Source organism: Haliaeetus albicilla, chromosome 11, assembly GCF_947461875.1.
Source record: "Haliaeetus albicilla chromosome 11, bHalAlb1.1, whole genome shotgun sequence".
Classification (NCBI taxonomy): domain Eukaryota; kingdom Metazoa; phylum Chordata; class Aves; order Accipitriformes; family Accipitridae; genus Haliaeetus; species Haliaeetus albicilla.
In genome coordinates this window covers 10,954,985-10,975,533 of record NC_091493.1, presented here as the reverse complement: position 1 = coordinate 10,975,533, position 20,549 = coordinate 10,954,985, and the positions used below count along the sequence as shown (strand labels likewise).

The 20,549-nt window shown below is 48.4% G+C and overlaps 2 protein-coding genes across 3 annotated transcripts in view; both read left to right on the top strand.

Annotated features, from left to right (window-relative positions):
- Positions 1-4,431: 4,431 nt before the first annotated feature.
- SLC18A3 (solute carrier family 18 member A3) lies at positions 4,432-6,791 on the top strand. The gene has a single exon (XM_069796141.1). It carries the CDS (start codon positions 4,549-4,551, stop codon positions 6,136-6,138), a length of 1,590 nt encoding a protein of 529 aa, XP_069652242.1. The 5' UTR covers positions 4,432-4,548; the 3' UTR covers positions 6,139-6,791.
- A 1,461-nt stretch (positions 6,792-8,252) lies between these two features.
- The window catches only part of CHAT (choline O-acetyltransferase), a 42,716-nt gene continuing 30,419 nt past the window's right edge, over positions 8,253-20,549 (top strand). For both annotated transcript variants that reach the window (XM_069796140.1, XM_069796139.1), the window contains exons 1-6: positions 8,253-8,406; positions 11,355-11,499; positions 13,569-13,760; positions 15,950-16,068; positions 17,506-17,559; positions 20,276-20,456. In XM_069796140.1, coding sequence (XP_069652241.1) covers positions 11,437-11,499; positions 13,569-13,760; positions 15,950-16,068; positions 17,506-17,559; positions 20,276-20,456 — 609 coding nt within the window. In that variant the 5' untranslated portion in view covers positions 8,253-8,406; positions 11,355-11,436. The remainder of the gene's footprint in view (positions 8,407-11,354; positions 11,500-13,568; positions 13,761-15,949; positions 16,069-17,505; positions 17,560-20,275; positions 20,457-20,549) is intronic.

Here is a 20,549-nt window from a genome sequence, read left to right as displayed (position 1 = left end):
AACAACTGTCTATTACAACTAACAACAACATCAACTATTGCTAGAGCTAACATAAGCTTAGACACAAACCCTTGAATTACTTTCTCTCTTCTCTTTCTCATCTATTTTTCTGTCTCTCTCTAAGCATTATTGACAAAGAGTGAAGCAGCATGAAGTACGGGTGCAACATCAAAAAAAAAACCAAACAGATCATTTACCATTCCTCAAAAAAAAAAAAAAGGTTATGACAACCATTTATAAAGAGCAGTTTCGCTTACTGAACACAGCTTTTGCAGAAATAGACAGGCACACTTTCATGTACAGTCCCCGTCCCTCGTCACACCTGAATCATGCATGGGTTTTGACAGAGAATTACAACAGACGTGGTCTCCCCAGAAGGCTGTACCTCGTGGCTATTCCCGCTAACGCCAAAAGCCCCGTTGGCTGAAGCGGCTAAGCCTTGTCCAGCCAGTACTGCCAACCAGACCTGCCCCGCCAGAACCTGAAGCAGGACCAGGGGCACCAAGCCCTGCCCCCCCTTCACCCCCCCACCGGGTGCCACCGCATGGCACCACCAGCCATGGGATTTGCCAGCCCCTGCCAGGACTCCCTCTTTCCTCTGCTCTCCAAAGCTCTGTGTGTGCCTTTGTGTGCCTCTGCCTGCACCAGTGTGCCTGTCCGCCTTGGGAAAAAAGATTTTAGTGCCCAACAGAAACGGCAGGAAGCTCAACTACCACTGACATACAGGAAGATGTTAATGCCTAAGACAAAATACCCAATGTTTTCTCAATAATTCCACTCACTGCAATAATTTATTGGTTTCTGACTGACAGTCCGACCATTTTGTGCACAAAGATGCTTTTGAAATTAAGTTATTGAAAATGGACTTTACCTTCTATCTCCTCCCTTTTCCTCCACCACAGTTCTAAAGATTATAACATACTTGTCAAACTAGGTGAGCCTCTCCTATTTGGCAGGATCAGATTAGCAGGTCTTTTAATCAGAAATTAAAATTAGAAAAGAAGCACATAATTAGTTTAGCACTGAGTGCTAAAAAGTATTGCCATACCCTTAAGAGGACAAGCTCTCTATTGCAGACATCAAGTACTTAGGCTATTAAGAAAATTAGTATCTTGCAGACATGAGGAACTCTAACTCTCTGACTCATTGTGTTTGGACTCCTCATAGCAAAAAGTATTTCTCCTGTGGAAGAAAGACTCCTAAGGATGTGCGATTAACTTAAGTCCATTCCTGACAGGAGAGTGCATCACAGCAGCCATTGCTTCTCTCTCTCTCTCTCTCTCTGTAAAATCACCCTGATACAGCATCAAAACCAACTGTCATTCCAAAGTGCGAGGACTATGAATTCAGTAGGTAGCAGGACAAGCAAGCGCAGATTGTACACAAGTCATTTCTTCTGTTTAACTACTCGGATATGTATTTTGATATTTAGAGAGAAACTTTTCTCGTCTTTCCAAAATTCCCAATGTAAGTAGGTCTTTCTTTTTAAACTAAAGCGAGTGTTAGAAGTGTGACCAGCTGGTCATACTAAATCCCACTTTCCCCTCACATTCAACTTGAACTGATACCATCAGCAGATGTGTAGGTTCATATGCTTATACGCGTGTTATATATTTTCTGTTCTTTCTGAAATCTTGAAGGTCCTAAATGTAATTTCCCTTCCTGGGTCCTGGGCTTTTTTTCGACTCAAGAATAAATTCCTCTCTATGGCAAAACAATCATCATGAGCTGCATTTTCCTTCATCTACAGCCTCTAGAACAAAAAAAAAAAAAGTGGTAAGAAGCCCTGGTGCAGTCATCTCTGTTCTTTATACAGACCTAAAATCTTCTCCATCTCCTTGATATTAACAGAGGCTTCCCAAAAGAGCATGTTCTGCACCGGAGGACAAATGAAGCACATCACCTCCTCCGCATTCCTCCTCTCAAACCAAGTAAGTGTCACATCGTCTGGGCTTTGGGATAAAAGTACAAAATTTTAAAAGTCATCTCATCTCACCCTGAACTCTCTTCCCAAATACAATTATGAATTTCTAAGCCAAACACCAGGGATACTTTTTTTTTTTTACTTTAATATACTGTGGGTCCATCAACTTTGACCACATTTGAAGGTACATTTTCTCCCCATTAGTTCTGTCTAGTCAAAGAAGCTCACGTAGCGATGACGCATCTCTTGCAGATAAGGGTATCCGCTGATTTGATTTACTAAGAGGGCTAAATTTATTATGCAACATTTTACAATTATAATTCTGCTTTCCCTTGATGGTAATAAATTCAATATCAGCTCCCCTGAGACAAGAGAACCAGTCCCTTTATTATCCAGGCATGACCCCCAGAGCCAGATTCCATTTTAGAGACGGGAAATGACCATATCTCTGATTAAAAGGGAAACTTTAATCAAATAAAGTGCCTCATCAAGCAAGAGCCAAGATTCCAATACTCCTGACTGCAGCACAGCAATGATCCAAAGTCATATCTGCCCCCGACCCATTACCGCTTACTGCAAACGTGATATCCATCCCAAACAGGAGGTGCATCCTTCAGCAGTTCCCTTATCATCCTGGGAGCTGCTCCTCCTACGCCCACAGTCCCTCGCAGAAACCTGTTCTGAAGCTGCTCCCCCAGGGTCTGTTTGAGGAACCAGAGGAGGATGGGCTTTGCAGGGTCTGTTGGTTTTTTTTCCCCAACTAAATCAGTCTTGCAGGTGACAAGTAGCCTGAACCATGTGGCCAACTGCAGCAGCCATGGCCTTCAGCTTAGTACCCTTCGAGCAAGACTCTTCTATTCTCTCAGGTACTTCCCTTCTACACTCTGAAATGATCTTTTGAAGCATTTAGGATACTAGCTTATGTAGAGTCCCAGGTCAAGAGCTTTGTCCCTATTGTCAGTGGTGTACTTCTGCAGTTTTACAGCGGGGGTAGCGAACGAATAACAAATAATGATAAAAATGACAATACGGCTGTCTAGGGTTATTGTTATTTTAAGTGTGCTTTAAGACTCCACTTCTGTGTAAGCACAATTGGATCTGTATGCCACTCCATGCAGGGATCCATCTTAAAGTCTTTCTGTCCATCTAGACAGTTTTCTTGCAACAGAGCGAGATACAGCAACTGACAGATAAATCATCTCCCTTTCAGCCACAGAAGCCCAGCGACGCAAGCAAATGAAGGCGCCCAAACTCCACATCTCCTCAGGAACCGCTCAGCTGAGAGATCCAGTCATTTCATACAGCCTTCTGCAGAGATCCTTCTTGGATCAGACCGCATGTCGTTTCTGCTACAAGAGTAATGAATGGTATTTACCCTGTGCTTTATGCTAGTGAAGAAGTGTCTTCCTAATACCAAAGCCTCTGCACCGAGAGAGACCTCTCGCTCCGCAGGGCTTCCCGCTGCAGCCCTGGCCCGGCAAAATGCGGGAAGTACGTAATACCACCGCACTTCTAAGATTATTTCCCTGGCGTTTGTCTGAGCAGTAGGCACACAGGCAGCAGGAAGACGGTTGCTGCGTTGCCCTCCGCGTTCCAGCGCAGCTTCAGCGGTGTCCTAGGTGGGAGCGCTGTCCCCGGCGGGGCACCCACCCCCTGAGGAGGGGCAGGGCTCACCCCGGCCCCGTCTAGCCCCGTACCCGGTTAGCCCGGGTCTCCGCGGGCGCCCCCGCGCCCTGCCCTGGCCCGGCCACGCCGTCCGGGGGCGTCCCGGGCGGGGGAGCTGCGCCGGGTGTCGGCGGCCAGCCCCGGCGAGCAGCTCTCGGGTTAGACGGCGGCGGCCGGTGGGTGCGGGCTGCGCCGCGGAGGCACAGGGCGGCCGGGGAGGAGGCGGCGGTTCCTTGCGTCCCCGGCGCGGGGGCGGAGAGGGCCTTCGCGGCTCGCACCGCACAGGGGCCGAGCCGGTAATCGCCGAGCCCCGCGGGCGAGCCGGGGTGCGGACCGCCCCTCCAGGGCAACTGCGGCGCGGGGCCGCGAGGAGACGGGACCGCTGTCCGCAGCGCCGGCGGGCGCACGTCGGACCCGGCCCGCTGCCCCTGCGCCGCTCAGGCCCAGAGGGAAACGACGGAGCGAGGGTTCCGGGAGGCTGCCGGGGGCCGCGGGCGGCCGCGCCGTCGGGGCGGTGAGAGCTGCCGGCGGACCCCCGCCTCGGGGGTGGCGCCGTCTCTCCGCCGCCCCCCGCAGGCACATCCCCGGGGCGGGCAGGGACCGGCGGCGCCCCCCCGCCTCCGCCCCGCAGCCCCTTCCCGCGGCCGGGCAGGGCTGCCGCCACCGGCGCGGTACGGCGGGGCGGGGCGCGGAGGGCGGGCGGCGGGGCCGGGCCGGCGGGGGGGGGGGGGGGTTGCGGGGCCGGCGCGGTGGCGGGGGCGGGTGGGGTTTCCGTGCGCGGCGCTTATTAGTGTGGTGATGGAGGGCCAGCCCCTCGGAGCCGCCTCGCAGCGGCGGCGCGGGCTGGCGGCGGCCGCCGGGAGGTGAGCGGCGGCGGCTCGGGCGGCGGAGGCGGCGGGGCCGCCCCTGCCGTGCCCCATGCGGGCGGCGGCGGGGCGGCGGCGGCGGCGCTGAGGGCCATGTCGGAGGCGGGGGGCGCGGGCCGGGCGCGGGCCGCCGTGGCGCGGCTCTCGGAGGCGGTGGGCGAGCGGCGGCGGCGGCTGGGCACCGCCATGGGGGAGGCGCGGCGGCAGCGGCGGCTGCTGCTGGTGGTGGTGTGCGTGGCGCTGCTGCTGGACAACATGCTCTACATGGTCATCGTGCCCATCATCCCCGACTACATCGCGGCCATGCGCGGCGGGGGGGACGTCGCCGGCCCGTTCGCGCCCGCGGGGGGCAACGAGAGCGGCGGCGGCGGCAACCGGAGCCTCCTGCGGCCGCGGTACCCGCCGGCCGCGGGGGGCAACGAGGACGTGCAGATCGGGGTGCTGTTCGCCTCCAAGGCCATGCTGCAGCTGCTGGTGAACCCGCTCAGCGGCACCCTCATCGACCGCGTGGGCTACGAGGCGCCGCTGCTGGCCGGGCTGGCCGTCATGTTCCTCTCCACCGCCACCTTCGCCTTCGCGGAGAACTACGCGACGCTGTTCGCGGCGCGCAGCCTGCAGGGGCTGGGCTCGGCCTTCGCCGACACCGCCGGCATCGCCCTCATCGCCGACCGCTACGCCGAGGAGCCGGCGCGGAGCCGCGCCCTGGGCACGGCGCTGGCCTGCATCTCCTTCGGCAGCCTGGCCGCCCCCCCCTTCGGCGGCGTCCTCTACGAGTTCGCCGGCAAGCGGGTGCCCTTCCTGGTGCTGGCCTGCGTCTGCCTCCTCGACGGGCTGCTGCTGCTGGCCCTGGCGCCACCCTGCGCCGCCGGGGCGCGGGCCAACATGCCCGTCGGCACCCCCATCCACCGCCTCATGGTCGACCCCTACATCGCCGTGGTGGCGGGGGCCCTGGCCACCTGCAACATCCCCCTGGCCTTCCTGGAGCCCACCATCGCCAACTGGATGAAGGAGTCCATGGGGGCCAGCGAGTGGGAGGTGGGCCTCACCTGGCTGCCCGCCTTCTTCCCCCACGTGCTGGGCGTCTACGTCACTGTCCGGCTGGCCGCCGCGTACCCCCACCTCCAGTGGTTTTACGGGGCCCTGGGCATGGCCATCATCGGCGCCAGCTCCTGCCTGGTGCCGGCCTGCAGGAATTTTGGGCAGGTCATCGTTCCCCTCTGCGGCATCTGCTTCGGCATCGCCCTGGTGGACACGGCCCTGCTGCCCACCCTGGCCTTCCTGGTGGACGTGCGCCACGTCTCTGTCTACGGCAGCGTCTACGCCATCGCAGACATCTCCTACTCTGTGGCGTACGCCCTGGGGCCCATCGTGGCCGGCCAGATTGTGCACACTATGGGCTTTGCGCAGCTCAACCTGGGCATGGGGCTCGCCAACGTGCTTTACGCCCCTGTCCTCCTCTTCCTCAAAAACGTCTGCCAAATGAAACCCTCTCACTCAGAGAGGAACATCCTCCTTGAAGATGAACCTAAGGGACTCTACGACACCATCAAAATGGAGGAGCGCAAAGGCGTGGGCAAAACCCTCCGGCCAGCGGGCGAGATGGAGGAGAACGGCATGGACTCTTACCGCAGAGACCTGACAGGGGTGTCCGAGGAGGACTCGTCAGACTACGAGTACAGTTAGGTTCCCCCACGCGGCCCAGCCCGGGAGCAAGGAGGGGCACGTGGGAGAGAGGGAAAGGCGGGGATGAAAGCGTTACTGCATTATGTTTCTGTACCGATGTGCAATATATACAGTTTAACCTTCGTCATGATGTAATGGCTTTCTTCTTCTAGACTTATTTTTAATTGGTATTTCCTTCAACATTCTGGCTAGGGGGAGGGGGTGGGGAATGGGGGGACAATCCTGCAGAAAATTATCCAAATAATCATTGGCATAAATCTGGGGGGGATCCTTCCAAGAAAACCAACAACAACAAAACAAAAAACCCAACAGCCTCGTAGCTGGGGTATAACTGTGCAAAGTTTTCTCAAGCTGAAACTGTGTGTGACATACTGTATATCTCTGTAAAAAATATAAGAAAAGCAAAAAAGTCTGTGTAAAATTTTGAATGGCATATTCAGGGACTTAGTAAATCTTGTGTACATATACTTAGATTTTCAGTTGGATTCATATATTTAAGAAGAGCAACAACTATCACAACATCTTATTCTTCCTTGGGAATAAACTGAAGTATTGTACTTTTTCTGTTGTGCTGCTCTCTGGTAAGTGCAATATGCTGTATTACGTTGAAGTCCAAACTACAAGAATAATACGATCTGAATAAATGGAATTGAAGGGGATCGATTGTCTTTGTTTCATTGTTGAGGGCTGCTTGAGGGAGGGAGCTGGTTGTGCTCAGTGTAACCCCTACGGTAACAATTCCTCATAACACAAACGTCACGGGTTACCAAAATCGCCCAGGAGAAAACCCTGGTAAAAATTGTTCTCATTCATTCCTCAAAACATACATTAACGGGTCCAAGCAATCAACGTCGCATTGCAAACATGCTATCGATTGCCTAAAAGCAGCTCCTCATATTCTCACGCGAATTTAATTTTAATTCTCATAATCATGAATTTCAATTTTCGAATATTCGAATAAAATTACATTACCGGCAGTTAGAGACACAACACTGGAAAACGCCTTTCTTGGTGCTGAAAGCTGCCCCAATTGCAACGTGCCCGGCTCGGTGTGGCCGAGAGGGATTAAAAGATAGGTGAAGTGCTTCATTCAAACCTTTGCACAAAGTGGAAAACTTCAATCCAACCAGAATGGAACCAGAATGCGTAATCTGCCCTGTAAATTTATCCTGATATAAAAGAAAATCGTTTATTTAAATTCCTAGCTCATTAGGAAACAAAATAAGTTACTTGTCATCTCAAGAGGGGGGAAAAACTTATACAAACGGCCACAGCAACTACGAAAGGGCTTCCGCCCGTCCGTGGGAAGCTGGGTGCCGCGAAGGAGACGCGGAGAAACCGCTCGTGGGTTCCGCTGAGCTGCGCGGGACGCGCGGCCCCGCCGCGCCGCAGCTCCTGTCGGGTCGGCTGGGTCGCCGCTCAGGCGGCGCAAAACTCGCGAAAACAGGGCGACGGTGCTTTGGCACAGCGGGTTTGGCGAAGGAGCAGCGGACGCCGCGGCAGGGGCTGAGCCCCGCTTCCCTAAACCGCAGCCGCTCTCTTTGCGCTAAAGCGGCAACGGCGGCGTCGCCCCGGGCCGCCCCCGCTCCCGCCCGGGCACAGGTCCGCCGCTGCTGCCGGCCCCAGGGCAGCTCCCGCGGAGCCCGGGCCCCTCCGGAGACCACCGCCGCCGCCCCTCCCGGCCGCGGTGCCGGCAGCCCACTGGCAGCGCCGCCCGCCCTGTTCGGCCACGGAGCTTTCAGGAGCCGCAGATGCCCCGCTGCGACGCTGCCCGCCACCGGCGACAACCCCCCGTGGCGGCGCGGGTCACCGAGAGCTGTGACCCAAAGGGGCTCCCCTTGCCGCCGCCGGGGAGCTTCTGGGCTGACCCCGAGGGCGGTAAGGGCGCGGGCGAGCCCGGCTCCGCCCGGCCTCTCTCGCCCGCCCTCCCGGCACGCAGCCGGCACGGGGCGAGCCGTCGCCGGTGGCGGTGCCGCCGTTGCCGCCGCCAGGCCCGGCCCGCAGAAGGGGCAGGCCGACAGCGGCGCGGCCCGGGCGCGGAGGGCGGCAGCGCCTGTTGCGCGCAGCGGGAGGGGCGGGCAGGGCCGGGCCGGGCGGCGCCGGGGGCGCGGGGCGGGGAGGAGCCAGGCGGTGGCGGGGACGAGCCGCGCTCCGCACGCCCCCGCCCAGAGGGGACCCGGCCGCGGAGGAGGCGGAGGTACCTGGGACAGAGCCGGCGCGACGCGCGGAGCCCGCCCGGGAGCCGCTCCGGAGCGCCCCGACGAGCAGGTACGGGCGGGCGGGCTGCGCGCCCCCCCGGCTTCCCGCGGCCCCGACGGCGCGGCTGCAAGTGCCGGGGAGGGAAAGCCGCGGGTCTGGGAGCGGGGGCGGCGGGTCCCGCGGCGCGGAGCGGAGCCGAGAGGGGCTCCCCTCGCCGAACTCCGCGGCGCCGGCGGCACCCGCGGGGCCGCCCCGTCGCCGCCGCCCGCAGGTCCCGCCGCGACGGGCGGTCCGGGAGGGAAGGGCCCCCCCACCCCCACCCCCCGGGGAGGTCCCGGGGCGCGCCGGCACCGGCGGAGCGTGAGCGGTCCCCGACGGGCCCCGCCGCTGCTGCGGCCCGCAGGGAGCTGGCGGCAGGCGACAGGGCGGCTCCTGGCTCCTCTCGGAACGTCAGCGGCCGCGGCAGTGCGCGCTTCACACGTGTATTGCCGATAACGCCTGCGTTCCTCTTGACTTTGAGCAGAGATGCCCGAGAACTTTAAGGTTATCTTCCTGATAACACCGAGAGTGAGGATGAATAGATGGGGGCTGAGCGTAGTGCCCCAACGTTATATGTCGCAAGCTGCCTCCCGAGCCCACATGTATGGAGAACTCAAGTATAAGCACGGGGGCTTTTTTCAGCCCTTCTCTGCTATCTGCTAACGGGGAGATCAGTGCCTTTTGTTGTGGATTTGAGCTGCTGCTTTGAGCCGTGGGGAAGGCCACCAGGCTCCCCAGCCTGCCGTGACTCGCAGCCACCCTGCTAAGCTCCTCACCCCGGCCCTCCAGCTAAGCCAGCTGTAAATAAAAACAGCTAGGATTATTTTTTGTTATTGCCTAATAACTTTGACAGTGCACCTTACAGCCATTCCGGCAAGCAACTTTGAAGTCATCTTGAATTTCTGCAGGATTTTCTCTTGTGTCAGTTTCCTTGTCCTTTCCTAGGCAAATACAGGATTGGGTGTGATGCTAAGCTGGCAGGGCTTGAACCAGAGACAAAGCCTCAGTTCATCCCCGTGACAGAGAAAAGTACAGTTCAGGCTACCACCCCTGAACTCTTTATCACACTCATTTTACAGATAGGGGAGTCTGTTACCAGTAGCATTTCCCACAGACACAGAGCCAGTATGGGCTTGTAGTCAGTGTGACTCCATAGTGCAGTTTGACAAAAAACATAAGGAAAGAAAGAACAAAAGTCCCAGTGAGAAGAATACCAGCAGGATTTTGCCTTGAGGGGCTCTGAAGACAAAATGGCTGCTCTGTGTTTGAACACCGGTGGGGAGCTAAGGCCAGCCCATAAACAACTGGTAAAGCCACAGCCTTCCAAGAGTTACAGGATGTGTCCGTTTTTTGAAGTGCTTTGAACCTACGTTGCTAGGAATAGAGGGCATGGCTAAGTGATGAGACCTGCGCAGCAGACAAGAGGGAGCGGAGCAGCGCAGCGGGTTAATGTGGCCTTTCCGTGAGGGAAATCGTCTCTCACCTGGGTTGAAATCGTGAGCAGATGACAGATCAACATGAGTTTGCTGTGTGGCTCATTCCAGGGCCTCAGGGACATCTCTCAACCTTATACAACCTCCTTCACAGCACATGGCCCTGCTGGCAGCCAGTGCAGGACGGGGAGAAGACAGGATCAACACAAGGTGTCAGTGACCACATACACATGGACAGAGCCACACTGAAGCCGCAAGGCTGGAGTAGCAAAGCCAATTCCTCGGGGAAGGAATAATGCACAGCCATCCCTGCCCATCGCTAAACAAAACTCTTCATCTCACTTTCAGACACTAGGTTTTTATCCAAATTGTTCTTAAAAGCTGTTGTAGAAATGAATAATGCAATAATTCAAGTGCTCTGAATGTACAGTCCCAAGGGTTTCAGAAAGGAAATATGACGTTCTTTTCTACTTAGTCAACACATGTTGTCTTTTGTATTTTGCATACAGTGCAAAGTAATTAAAAAAAACCCAAAAACCTGTGATCTGTCAAGAGCTGACTGAACAGAAGAACTACTCTGCTTTAGCTGTACCACCGTAATTGAAGGACAACTGCTTGGTGTGGGCACTATTATATCAGAAGAAATATGTGTGTCATATAGCTTATTCTTGCACAGAAAAGGAATGAGAGGCATCTTTAGAAGTGAAAACCAGGATAAGAACAATACCAGAGAGACACAAGTGGAAGCATTTGCTCTGTCACAGATGACTTCTGTGACTTTTGGCAGGTTAAGCCATCTCCCTGGATAGGTGTATGCTATTTGGGAAGGCTGCTGTACGAAGCAGCTCAAATGCAGTGTATGCCACCCCTCCCAGTCCTCCCACAGCCAGCTTGCCAGCCTAGGCAGGTTCACGGGGTCCCCCAGCCCAGAGCTGTGCCCCAAAGCACTGGCACCCTGCGAGCTTCTAGCCTGCAGGGGAGAAAGGCACGACTCCATCAAGCTCCTTTCCACAGCTTCCACACCTTACAAGCGGAGATGAAAGCACCTCACTGTGGCCATGGAACCATGCAATAACAAATACATTTAAAGACTGTGGTGCTTTCATATAAAATGGTAAAGGGAGGACATGTAAGATCCTTAGATAGAAAACTGCAACCTTACTATTACGTGTGTCGACATAAGTACATTCAAAGAAAAGTCACCTCTTTCCTCCAGCTAACATATAACAGTAATACAAAGCGTGCACATCACAGCACAATGCATTGTGAAGTAAATTAGAGTGACAAAATAAACCATGCTGAGAAGGGACCATTTATGTGCATCAGATAGTTCTGGATAAAGAAATTTATAGCGAAATGAGACAAACAATGTCAGAGCAATCTCCACAGGGCTCAGTTCAGCTACTTTTGAATGTTGTATTTCTATTTCTCTTCAGTTTTGCATTCTGAAGCTTCTGTGTATGCTTGTGCAGGGAATACTCCCCATGTACATTTTGGTTATAAATAATGGGTACTGACTGGACTTTAAATCTTTTCTATTTCCAGAACTGAGGCGTGAGGTTCCATAAGTGCCCCCAAGTGGCTTCAGTTTCTGTCCTCAACAAAAGATATCAAAAGGAATGCAGGAATGCCTGTCCTAGAAAAAAACATGCAGAAGAAAGAGAAAGATACATGCAGTAAAGATGAGACAGTAAGTGACTGCTTCTGGGAAAACAAAAAGAAAAAAAGGAAAAAAATATGTTGAAGACAGATGACTTAACTTTTAATGCTGTAAATTAATGTAAATTAATATAAATGTAAACCAAGCTCTGTTCCAGAGCTGATTTCTTCATTTTAGGCAACACTAGTTATCCTGCAGCAGTTTATAATCATGAACTTTGATCTAACATTAGTGCTTCTCATATCCAAATACACTGTTCATCCCAACATCCTGTGAAGAATTCCAGTAAGTGAAATATTTTTACACAACAGCAGATGCATTACTACACAGAGATGGCATGTAATTATTTCTTAATAGTACAGAACTATCAAACTATCATATATGATTCATTTTCAAGCTGGTTTAAAAGATGCCAGATGTATAGGCCTGTAAGTAGTCAACCCTTTGGATTTAAAAGCTTTTTTCCTAAGCAGAGTCATGAACTGTACAGTAACCTTACCCAGAAAGATAAGGCCAAAGCCAGGTATCAGAAAGAAATGCTATTTGGCACATCTATTTCCACTGACCAAGAAATCAATGACAGAAGAGATATGCCCTGACTAAACATAGCTTGAAATTGTAGAATTACTATTCTTTTATTTCTGAGATCTAGGCTAAAATGGATTTGCATTTCCATTAATAACAGGTAATCCCATGACACTTCTTATGAGTATCTGAAGTCTTCAGTTTCTAGATAGGGAAACATAATGCAGCACTGACTTCCGTGGCTGTCAAAAGGCAGAACTCGTATTTGAGCTCGGAGGACGCCCACTCCCTGCCTTCTGTTCAGAGCACTTCCTCCACCCCCTCCCTCTCTGCATGCACTAGCACAGAAGTTTGCGGCTAGCCTTGCTCTGAGCAGCAGGTGGGTCTAGGTGACTGCCAGACATCTCTTCCAACCGAAATCACGCTATTATCCTGTGATCCTGTGAAAAGGACTGTCTATTACATCAAGAGCTAGTAAAAAAAATCTGAACTTTACCTGCTTTAGGAGACAGGCAAAAATCAGAGACGTAAACCCTCCAAAAGTTTATGGTCTACACTAATCACTGATAGACAAGCACAGCTGAATTAGGTGACTGTTTCTCAACTGGGAGACACATCCACCTCCCTGAGGAACCATGCTTGGAGCATCACAGCCTCTTGCAGTTTCCCAGTCTTTCATGGACTTGCTTGATTTTCCCACTGCTCCCATAACTTCTCTGGCTTTTATATGACTAATTACACTTCACCTGTTTAATTCTACATTAAAAAACAAAGGAAGCTTAACTGCATGGACAGCATGAGATTGTTTTCTTCCCAGATACTATTGGTTTCCTGCTCCAAACAGGGTAAGGATAAAGCAAGTATAAACAGAAATGTTTTATCAGGCCTTCTAGAAGGGTTCCAGCCTGGCTGACAGCAGAGGTTTGGCAGGGTAAAAAACAGGTTTATTGAGGATTGTATGTAGTCAGTGCTAATAAACAGGTAGATCTGCATTTTTCCTATTTCTGCAATTTTATAACCAGTCATATTACCAATCAGACAAGTATTAACCCACGGTTTTACTGATCACAAGCTAATGCACTTCTTTACTAAAGAAATACCTTCTCTTAATGCATTATTTTATTATGCTCTAATGTATTTGAAGATTTCCTAGAGTCTAGCTCAGACTATATGCTTGCATCATGCCTATTTGCCTGTTTGTCCTAGGATTTCTAGAATTTTTACCAAGGAATATTTTCCTGTTTTCCACTAGTTTCCTGGGCTATCCATTTGAAATCCTCATTGGCCAAAGGCCTACAAATAGAGGTACTGGAGAGCTACCACTGCTTCAGTATTGCATGCAACCACATACTATGTCCTAAAATCCAGGCACTTTAAGACCTAATGAAACTCCACTGAAGTCACACAATTACATGTACACTAATCAGGCATCTCAACTACTAAAACAGAATAAATGGATTAAAAAAGGGTTGCAATGTATTAATCAGCAACAGAAGAAAAAAATTTAAAAAAAAGAGGACAGTTTGGGAACAAGTAGAATTACTTGCTAATTTCTTTTTTTTTTTTATGATTAGGCAGTGCCAAAACTTCCAGTCCCACCACTACAACAGACCTTACGCATGTACCTACAGTGCATGAAACACTTGGTGCCAGAGGAGCAATTTAGAAAGACCAAGGTCATTGTGGAGCAGTTTGGAATTGCAGGAGGCCTGGGGGAATCTTTGCAGCAAATCCTCCAGGAAAGAAGGGAAAAGACAACAAACTGGGTAAGCAAATGCAGATGAGAAATAATTGCTGTGTTGGATGATGCTCATTTACAAACTCTTTGTGATGTTCTGTAGGTGATCACTGCTTTCTTTCAGTGGGTCAATACAAACAGGGGTCACCACAGATTCTACCAAAGGGAATTAATATTTCAGACATAATTAGGCTAAAATTTTCAAATTATGTCAAAATCCATGTCATTGTTATGTTTGCAGATCAACAGTTTGTTGACATAAATGAGGGAATTCATGCATCTCAGGTGCATGCACACAGGTGTCAGCCCTACCTCTAGGAAGCACTATATTACATCCTTTTTGGATGTAATTTCTTCCTTTCCCTTTAATTATGGGATTTAGAGGTTTTATTAAAATGAAAAATGCTTTCTGATAAGGCTATAAAAAGTGCCTTGCATACCCATCTAGCCAAAGCTCTGATCCAGTCGAATTATTCTGGAATGGAACACTTTAGGGTAGGAATTACTCTTTTTAAATGAAACTATTATTTGCCATTCATTGTCACACCATACCAGTGTAGTTACCCTGAAGTACTTACTTTGCCGAATATACACATACATGTATATATATATCTCACATAGACCATGCTGAGAACTTAGCCTTTAAAAAAGTCCAGCTTTCTGCTTCCCAAGGCATGAAAATTAAATAAGCCATAGCTTTTATCATTCCACAAAGTCACAGTTCATCCTGCCTGCATTAACCGTTAGAATATGGCAGCTGAAAAGTAAGAGCACTGATTTCATTGAAGTCCTTCTGTCCCAGCAAGGAAGAGAGACACTGAATAGTTTCATGGATTCAGTGAAATCCTGCAGGCTTGCTACTGATATCAGTGAAATGTGGTTCTCCCATAACTTTTCAGTTGTGTGACCCACAAGAAAACTCCATCAAATTGCTGCTGTAGTCAGAAAAAAAGGCAACAGTACTAGCAGTGCTTTTATTTTAAAAGCAGCACTTAATTTCCGAACTACTTGTTGCCATAGTCTGAGGGCTCCACTAACTGCTGCTGAATCTTGTTTTGTTATTCTGATCATAGAACTTCATGGGTTTGGTGGCTAAATTAACCATCACTTAAATAGTGTTTCTGATAACAAATAACATTCCAGGAGACAACTGTTCATTTAACCACTTATACCGTGAAAATTACAGCGGAAGGATGTATAAACGTTTTCTGAAACGTCTCAACTTTAAATACCAGTTATTAAAATTAAATACCTGATTCTTAAGATAAACTAGAAATGTTTTTATTTAGAATTTAACTTGCCAGGAGTACAGCTCTAGCCTGTCCTCCTGAAGACTCCAGAGACTGTGGGGGAAGCATCTGTTCTAACAGCAATGAAATATCTCAGAGGAAAACTTTTTCAACTGATGCATGCATTCATAATTATTTTTGCATAATTTTGTTGTTTTTTATAGTTACTACATGCAAAGCATGCCTGCTAAACTCTGAAAGACCATTTGATCTTTTTATGAAAGCCTCTATTTTCCAAATAATGATTCTTCAATCTCTGCTCAGATATGAAAGAATACGGTTACCGTACATCTGTGTTTTCAATAAAAATGGTTAGAAATTTAATACGTGTGTCTGTCTGGGTCAAGCATCAGTAATCTACATTTGTGTGAGTGGACACAGAGGGAATTCTCCAGGGGACCCATCCACATACCAGTATCTGCAAGACCGAACCATTAGGCTTGGGAAATTCTTTTCCCACTCTGTCTTGCTACAGGACAGTATCTGATGGCTAACAACAGAGCATCTTGGCATGATTTACAAGTATTTGAAGCCCCCCCCGAGGAAAGCCATCACTAGTAAAATTCTTTCTGTCTCTTAAATATATCCCAATCACTATTCAAGAGTCAGCAGTTAGCATGTTGTACTCAAACACTTTTTTGTTGTAGAGAGAAGCAAACAAGAAAATACCCAAAATACCACGATATGGAGCTTGTTTACTTTTTAATGGAACACACTGTAAATTGCCATTGATTGAAAAATAGGATTATGGAATTGCGGCTGATTTCAGCTGAGCTGAGGTCACAGAGCCCAGACTGAAAATGCTCAGCAGCTCCATTAATCAGAGCCCTTGCAGGTCACCAGGAGCACCAAGCACTCTCCCCTCACCCCCAGACTGCCTTTCTGCATGTTGTTCATAGCTTTAAGATTTCATGTCCCCTTCCCTTAGGTGTTTAACTACTGGTTGGATGACATGTACCTCAACAACCGGCTAGCTCTTCCAGTCAATTCCAGCCCAGCAATTATCTTTGCTCGTCAGTATTTCAAGGACGTAAATGACCAACTGAGGTAATGTACTACGACTTTGCAGCTTTTGCTAAATGAAAGGATATTTTAAATGTACTGCTTTTGCAAAAAGACAATCAAGTTTCATTTTAAAAAAAAGGGCTGTAACCATTAAATGATTTCATACTAGGCCTGCTGACTGAGGGCAGTGTTTCTGGGGTTACTCATGCTGATACTCAGAAATAAAAGTGTCATTACGTTTATTGCATGAAAAAAAAATGCCAAGGGATTTATAACTTTTCAAAGGAATATTTGCAAGCTTTTCATTGTATAATTCAAGCAAACCATTTTGCAATGGAAAAAAGAAATACTAATTTCTGACACATTGTTTGAAGGAAAACGATCTTTAACATGCCATCACTATGACTCGTAGCCACCCTGCAAACTGAAAAGGCCACACTGGCATTAAACTGTCCCTCTCAGATGCCCAAAAGGGCACCAGAAACACAAGGGATCTAAGAATAAGAATTCAGAAAACATTCCTCCCCAAGAACATTGCTTCCTTCAGGCCCATTCTTCCCAGCCCTGAACTGACCTTTCTCCTTTGAGCTGTTGTGGGCAATTACAATAATTTAAAAAGTGAAAAGGTAAGCAAGTAGCTAAGTACAGAATATACCTCTCCAGACACCCTTAAAACAGGATTCCACTCTTCAGCCTTTGCTAAAACATTTTCTCCTTTTAAAACAGTAAAACAGATCAAATCTACCTTCGTATAGTGCAATTTTCCTCTTTGCTTTTAGCACTCTCTAGCTGCTCATTACTGAACGAATTAACTGCATGTGAATTTATGCTATTATAAAACAGCCAGAACCTTGAAGCCGATATGTGTTATTCTAACATTTTGCGTAGACAGCCAATGCATCTTTTTACTCTACTTTAAACATAACTATAAATGCTTCCATTCATTACTGACTAAATTTATTGTGCACACAGCTTTTGAAAAACCTCCACTTTGCATTTTCTAATGCACGTGCTTTAACAAGGAAATATTTTTCTCAGAGCCTCCCTTTCAGACACAGTGCAAATGGGCAGTGTCAGGAAATAATACACCTGTCCACAGCTCTGCAGAAAGAATATCTGCTTAGGACAGGAAGTACTCTAATAAATTGGACAGCTTATGAGTATTGATATTGAAACCCATGTTAAGGATTCTATTAAATATTCAGCCTCTGCTCCTATTCTCTAAATAAATGCTTTCAGGCTTCCTCCTGTGGTAGTCTGTTTAACCATTTGAAGGGACCATCTCTAGGATTTTGTATTTCTCTTGACGTGAATTAATTTAGGTTTTAGGTGGGGGCGGGGGCCTCTTCTTGCCAAGCCAGAAGACTTTCTCTCCTTATGCTGTGTCATCAATCATTCAGGCTCTCCTCTGTCTCTCAGAAACAGCCCAGTGTTGCCAAATGACAAAAGACTGATGTCACTTCTATCTGCTACTTGCAGGTTTGCCGCCAATCTCATTTCAGGAGTGCAAGACTATAAAGCTTTACTGGACACGTAAGTAGCTTAAAAGGAGAGCTGCTGCTTGAGTATCTGCAGGGCTTCTGATTCAAGGGTGCTCTAGCATGCCCGAAGTCAGGCTGCATTGCACCTCTCCACCATTTGGAAGGGCTGGGGCTCCAGCATGCTTCAGGGCAAGTGCTTCAGCAATTTTTTATGCACTTTCTGCTCTATTACTGCAATCGAACAGGTTGGAGAAGGATTCTTTTTGATGCCTGGTAGTCATCACTCTAGCACGTGCAGTGCTGCTGCCCAAAGGACACCCACAATCTGCCTGACAGGGCTACTGAGAACACACCAGGAAATCTGTGCTCCCCAGACCCAAAGAGCAGCAGCACTGCAGTTACACAGCCTGCACACCTCCCCTGGCACCGGACACCTGCCAGGATGCTGTGCCCCTTCCACGTACTGCACCCTCCATTTAGAACATCAGCCCCCCCGCCTCCCTCCCCCAAAAAAAGAAATAACACATCCCACCAGGAGAAGGAAGCCTCACCACAGACAGGCTTGTTCGGTGGCTAGTGAAAATAAGAAGTTACTTAAGCCATTGCTACTTTCCGTAGCAATAAACACAGGGGAAATCCATGATTGTTTAAATCATGTATGAGGTAGCTCATAACAACATTTTACATAGCGCTTCTTAACCTCACCTAGTATGTTCCAAGTTTACTGCTGAAATCACTGCTCCCCAAAGAATAGAAACAGTGGAGAGCCAAACACAACGGACACCACACTGTGATAGGGAAGGGGTCATTTTCCTGTCTGGAAATACAAGAGGCCTATGCGATATGCTTTAAGCAATGCTTATTTGGATGAGAAAGGCAAAGTTCATATTCAAACAATGAATACCCTATCATCTATGAATTAGGTAAAAGAAAGAGGAAGAGGCTGTTTGATTTTTCATTTCAAAAGTCTGACAGCTACTCCTCAGAAAGTATAGAAGAGGTACTTAATTAAGAACATACTTTTGTCCAAGATATGCAATGCAAATGCATACACCAGCAGTGGTGTGCTATGAAGTACTACTGCATGCATACTAGTGTAGTTCATTGCATCTTTATATGACAGCATCTGAGATGAGATAAAGAAACTACATTGCTTAAACAAAGGATAATTTAAATTCTTACTATTTTGACCTCACTACTCTAGATCCAAAGACTCCTGTGATCAGATTAGCTTGTCTTAAATCAATAATCATTTAAATCCTCACTACTGCGTCCTCATATTGTTATTACTGTTTGCTTATCACCCCTCCTGTATAATTATGAGGACACTGTAATTGTAACATTTTCAGTTCCCTGTTGCTCTTAAGGACTTCTACCAGCGAGTGTACTGCTAGCTTCTCTTGGATCATCCCACATGCAGAAGCACAATATTCCAGCCCAAACCGAGGCATTTAATTTTAACTGTGCAGGTATTCCATGCAGTTGCCAGAATTAAATATTTCAAACAAATCCTAACTTGCTCACATAAAAGAGTTGTAGGATCTTACACAGGCATCTCCTAAATCAGTACAAGATTTTTCTGGTGCCATCAGTCAGCATTAATAATGCCTTTCTTAACTGCTATAATTACAGATTGTCTTGTCTAAATCTACCATGCTATTCCACTATTTTTGATCATCATAGATGCTCTTTAAAACTCTGTTAAATATAAGCAGATTTCTGCATTATGCAAAATGTGGGAGAAGGAGAATGCTAATAACCCTGTTTTGCTGCTAAGGAACAAAAAAAATTAAGCACCTGTACAAGGAAATAAGTGATGCAGAGAGTTTGAGAGCCAGGAAGTGAATATCCCTGATTTAGAACTGCAGCAGTTCTAAAGAGACAATTAAACAAGATAAACTAGCATAAAATGTTACCTATATGACAGTAACCCTCCTTGTGTGCTTCTTTGCCCCTGCCCCTCTCTGACAGGCTGGAAGCTTAGTTCTCTTTTGCTGAGGGAAAACCTCTGCACTACAAGATAATCTTCTTCCTGTGGTATCTGCAGCCTCTCCCAAGTGACAGCACCATTATTTCCTGCTACAGTGTCAGTGGGATATTTTACAATCCATAATCATGATTGTGATAACTACTTTTTTTTTTTTCTGGCCACTGAAGAAGCCTTTTAGGATGTGTTGTTTTCACATGCCTTCCAATAAAAATGGAATAGGTTTTCAGCACTTATTCCCCCATAGGTCTAGGTAAGGATTAGCACATAAGCAAGTCTCTGTGGAAAACAGAAATGCCCTCTGTATTGCCCCAGTCGTTCCTGTTCATCAGGCAGGGCCCTCTCACACACTCCATAACCACTCTGCACAGTACAGGGCCACTGTGATTTGCAGTGAATTTCGTCAGTACTTTTTTTCAAGGTGCTATGTCTTTTCCAGCTGTTCTTGCTGACTTCCACCCTGGCAGGTTTCCGAGGTCCCATCTAGGCAGGCTTCCCATGCACATTGCAAAGCTGCTTGTGACCTGCTATTCTTTCCATTTCCACTAGATGATAATGCAATTGCTTAATGAATATGCATGAAGCTGCCAGGAATGATGCATTTAACTTTGGTATGGGAATTCATTTATTTCCCTTATACTGTAATCTCGTTTTATTATTCAATTTGTGTCATACCTGATCTAATTGTAACAGAACAAAGGACAGATTAGATTTCTTTTCCTTTCTGTTTCTCTCTCCCCTCTCTTCCTCTGGCTTTGTTTTTCTCCTTCTCTCTCTCCAGCCATGCTTTACCTGTTGATTTTGCTCGTGGACAGCTGTCTGGTCACCCTCTCTGTATGAAGCAATACTATGGACTCTTTTCTTCCTATCGTCTTCCAGGACATACCAAAGATACACTCGTGGCCCAGAAAAGCAGCGTAATGCCAGAACCAGAGCACATCATTGTTGCTTGTAACAATCAGGTAAATGAGTGTTCTTTTTTTTTTATACCTTTCTATATTTCTTAGTTTGCTTAAATTCACTCAAGAAGAGCCTAATCTAATCACTGTTCAGAA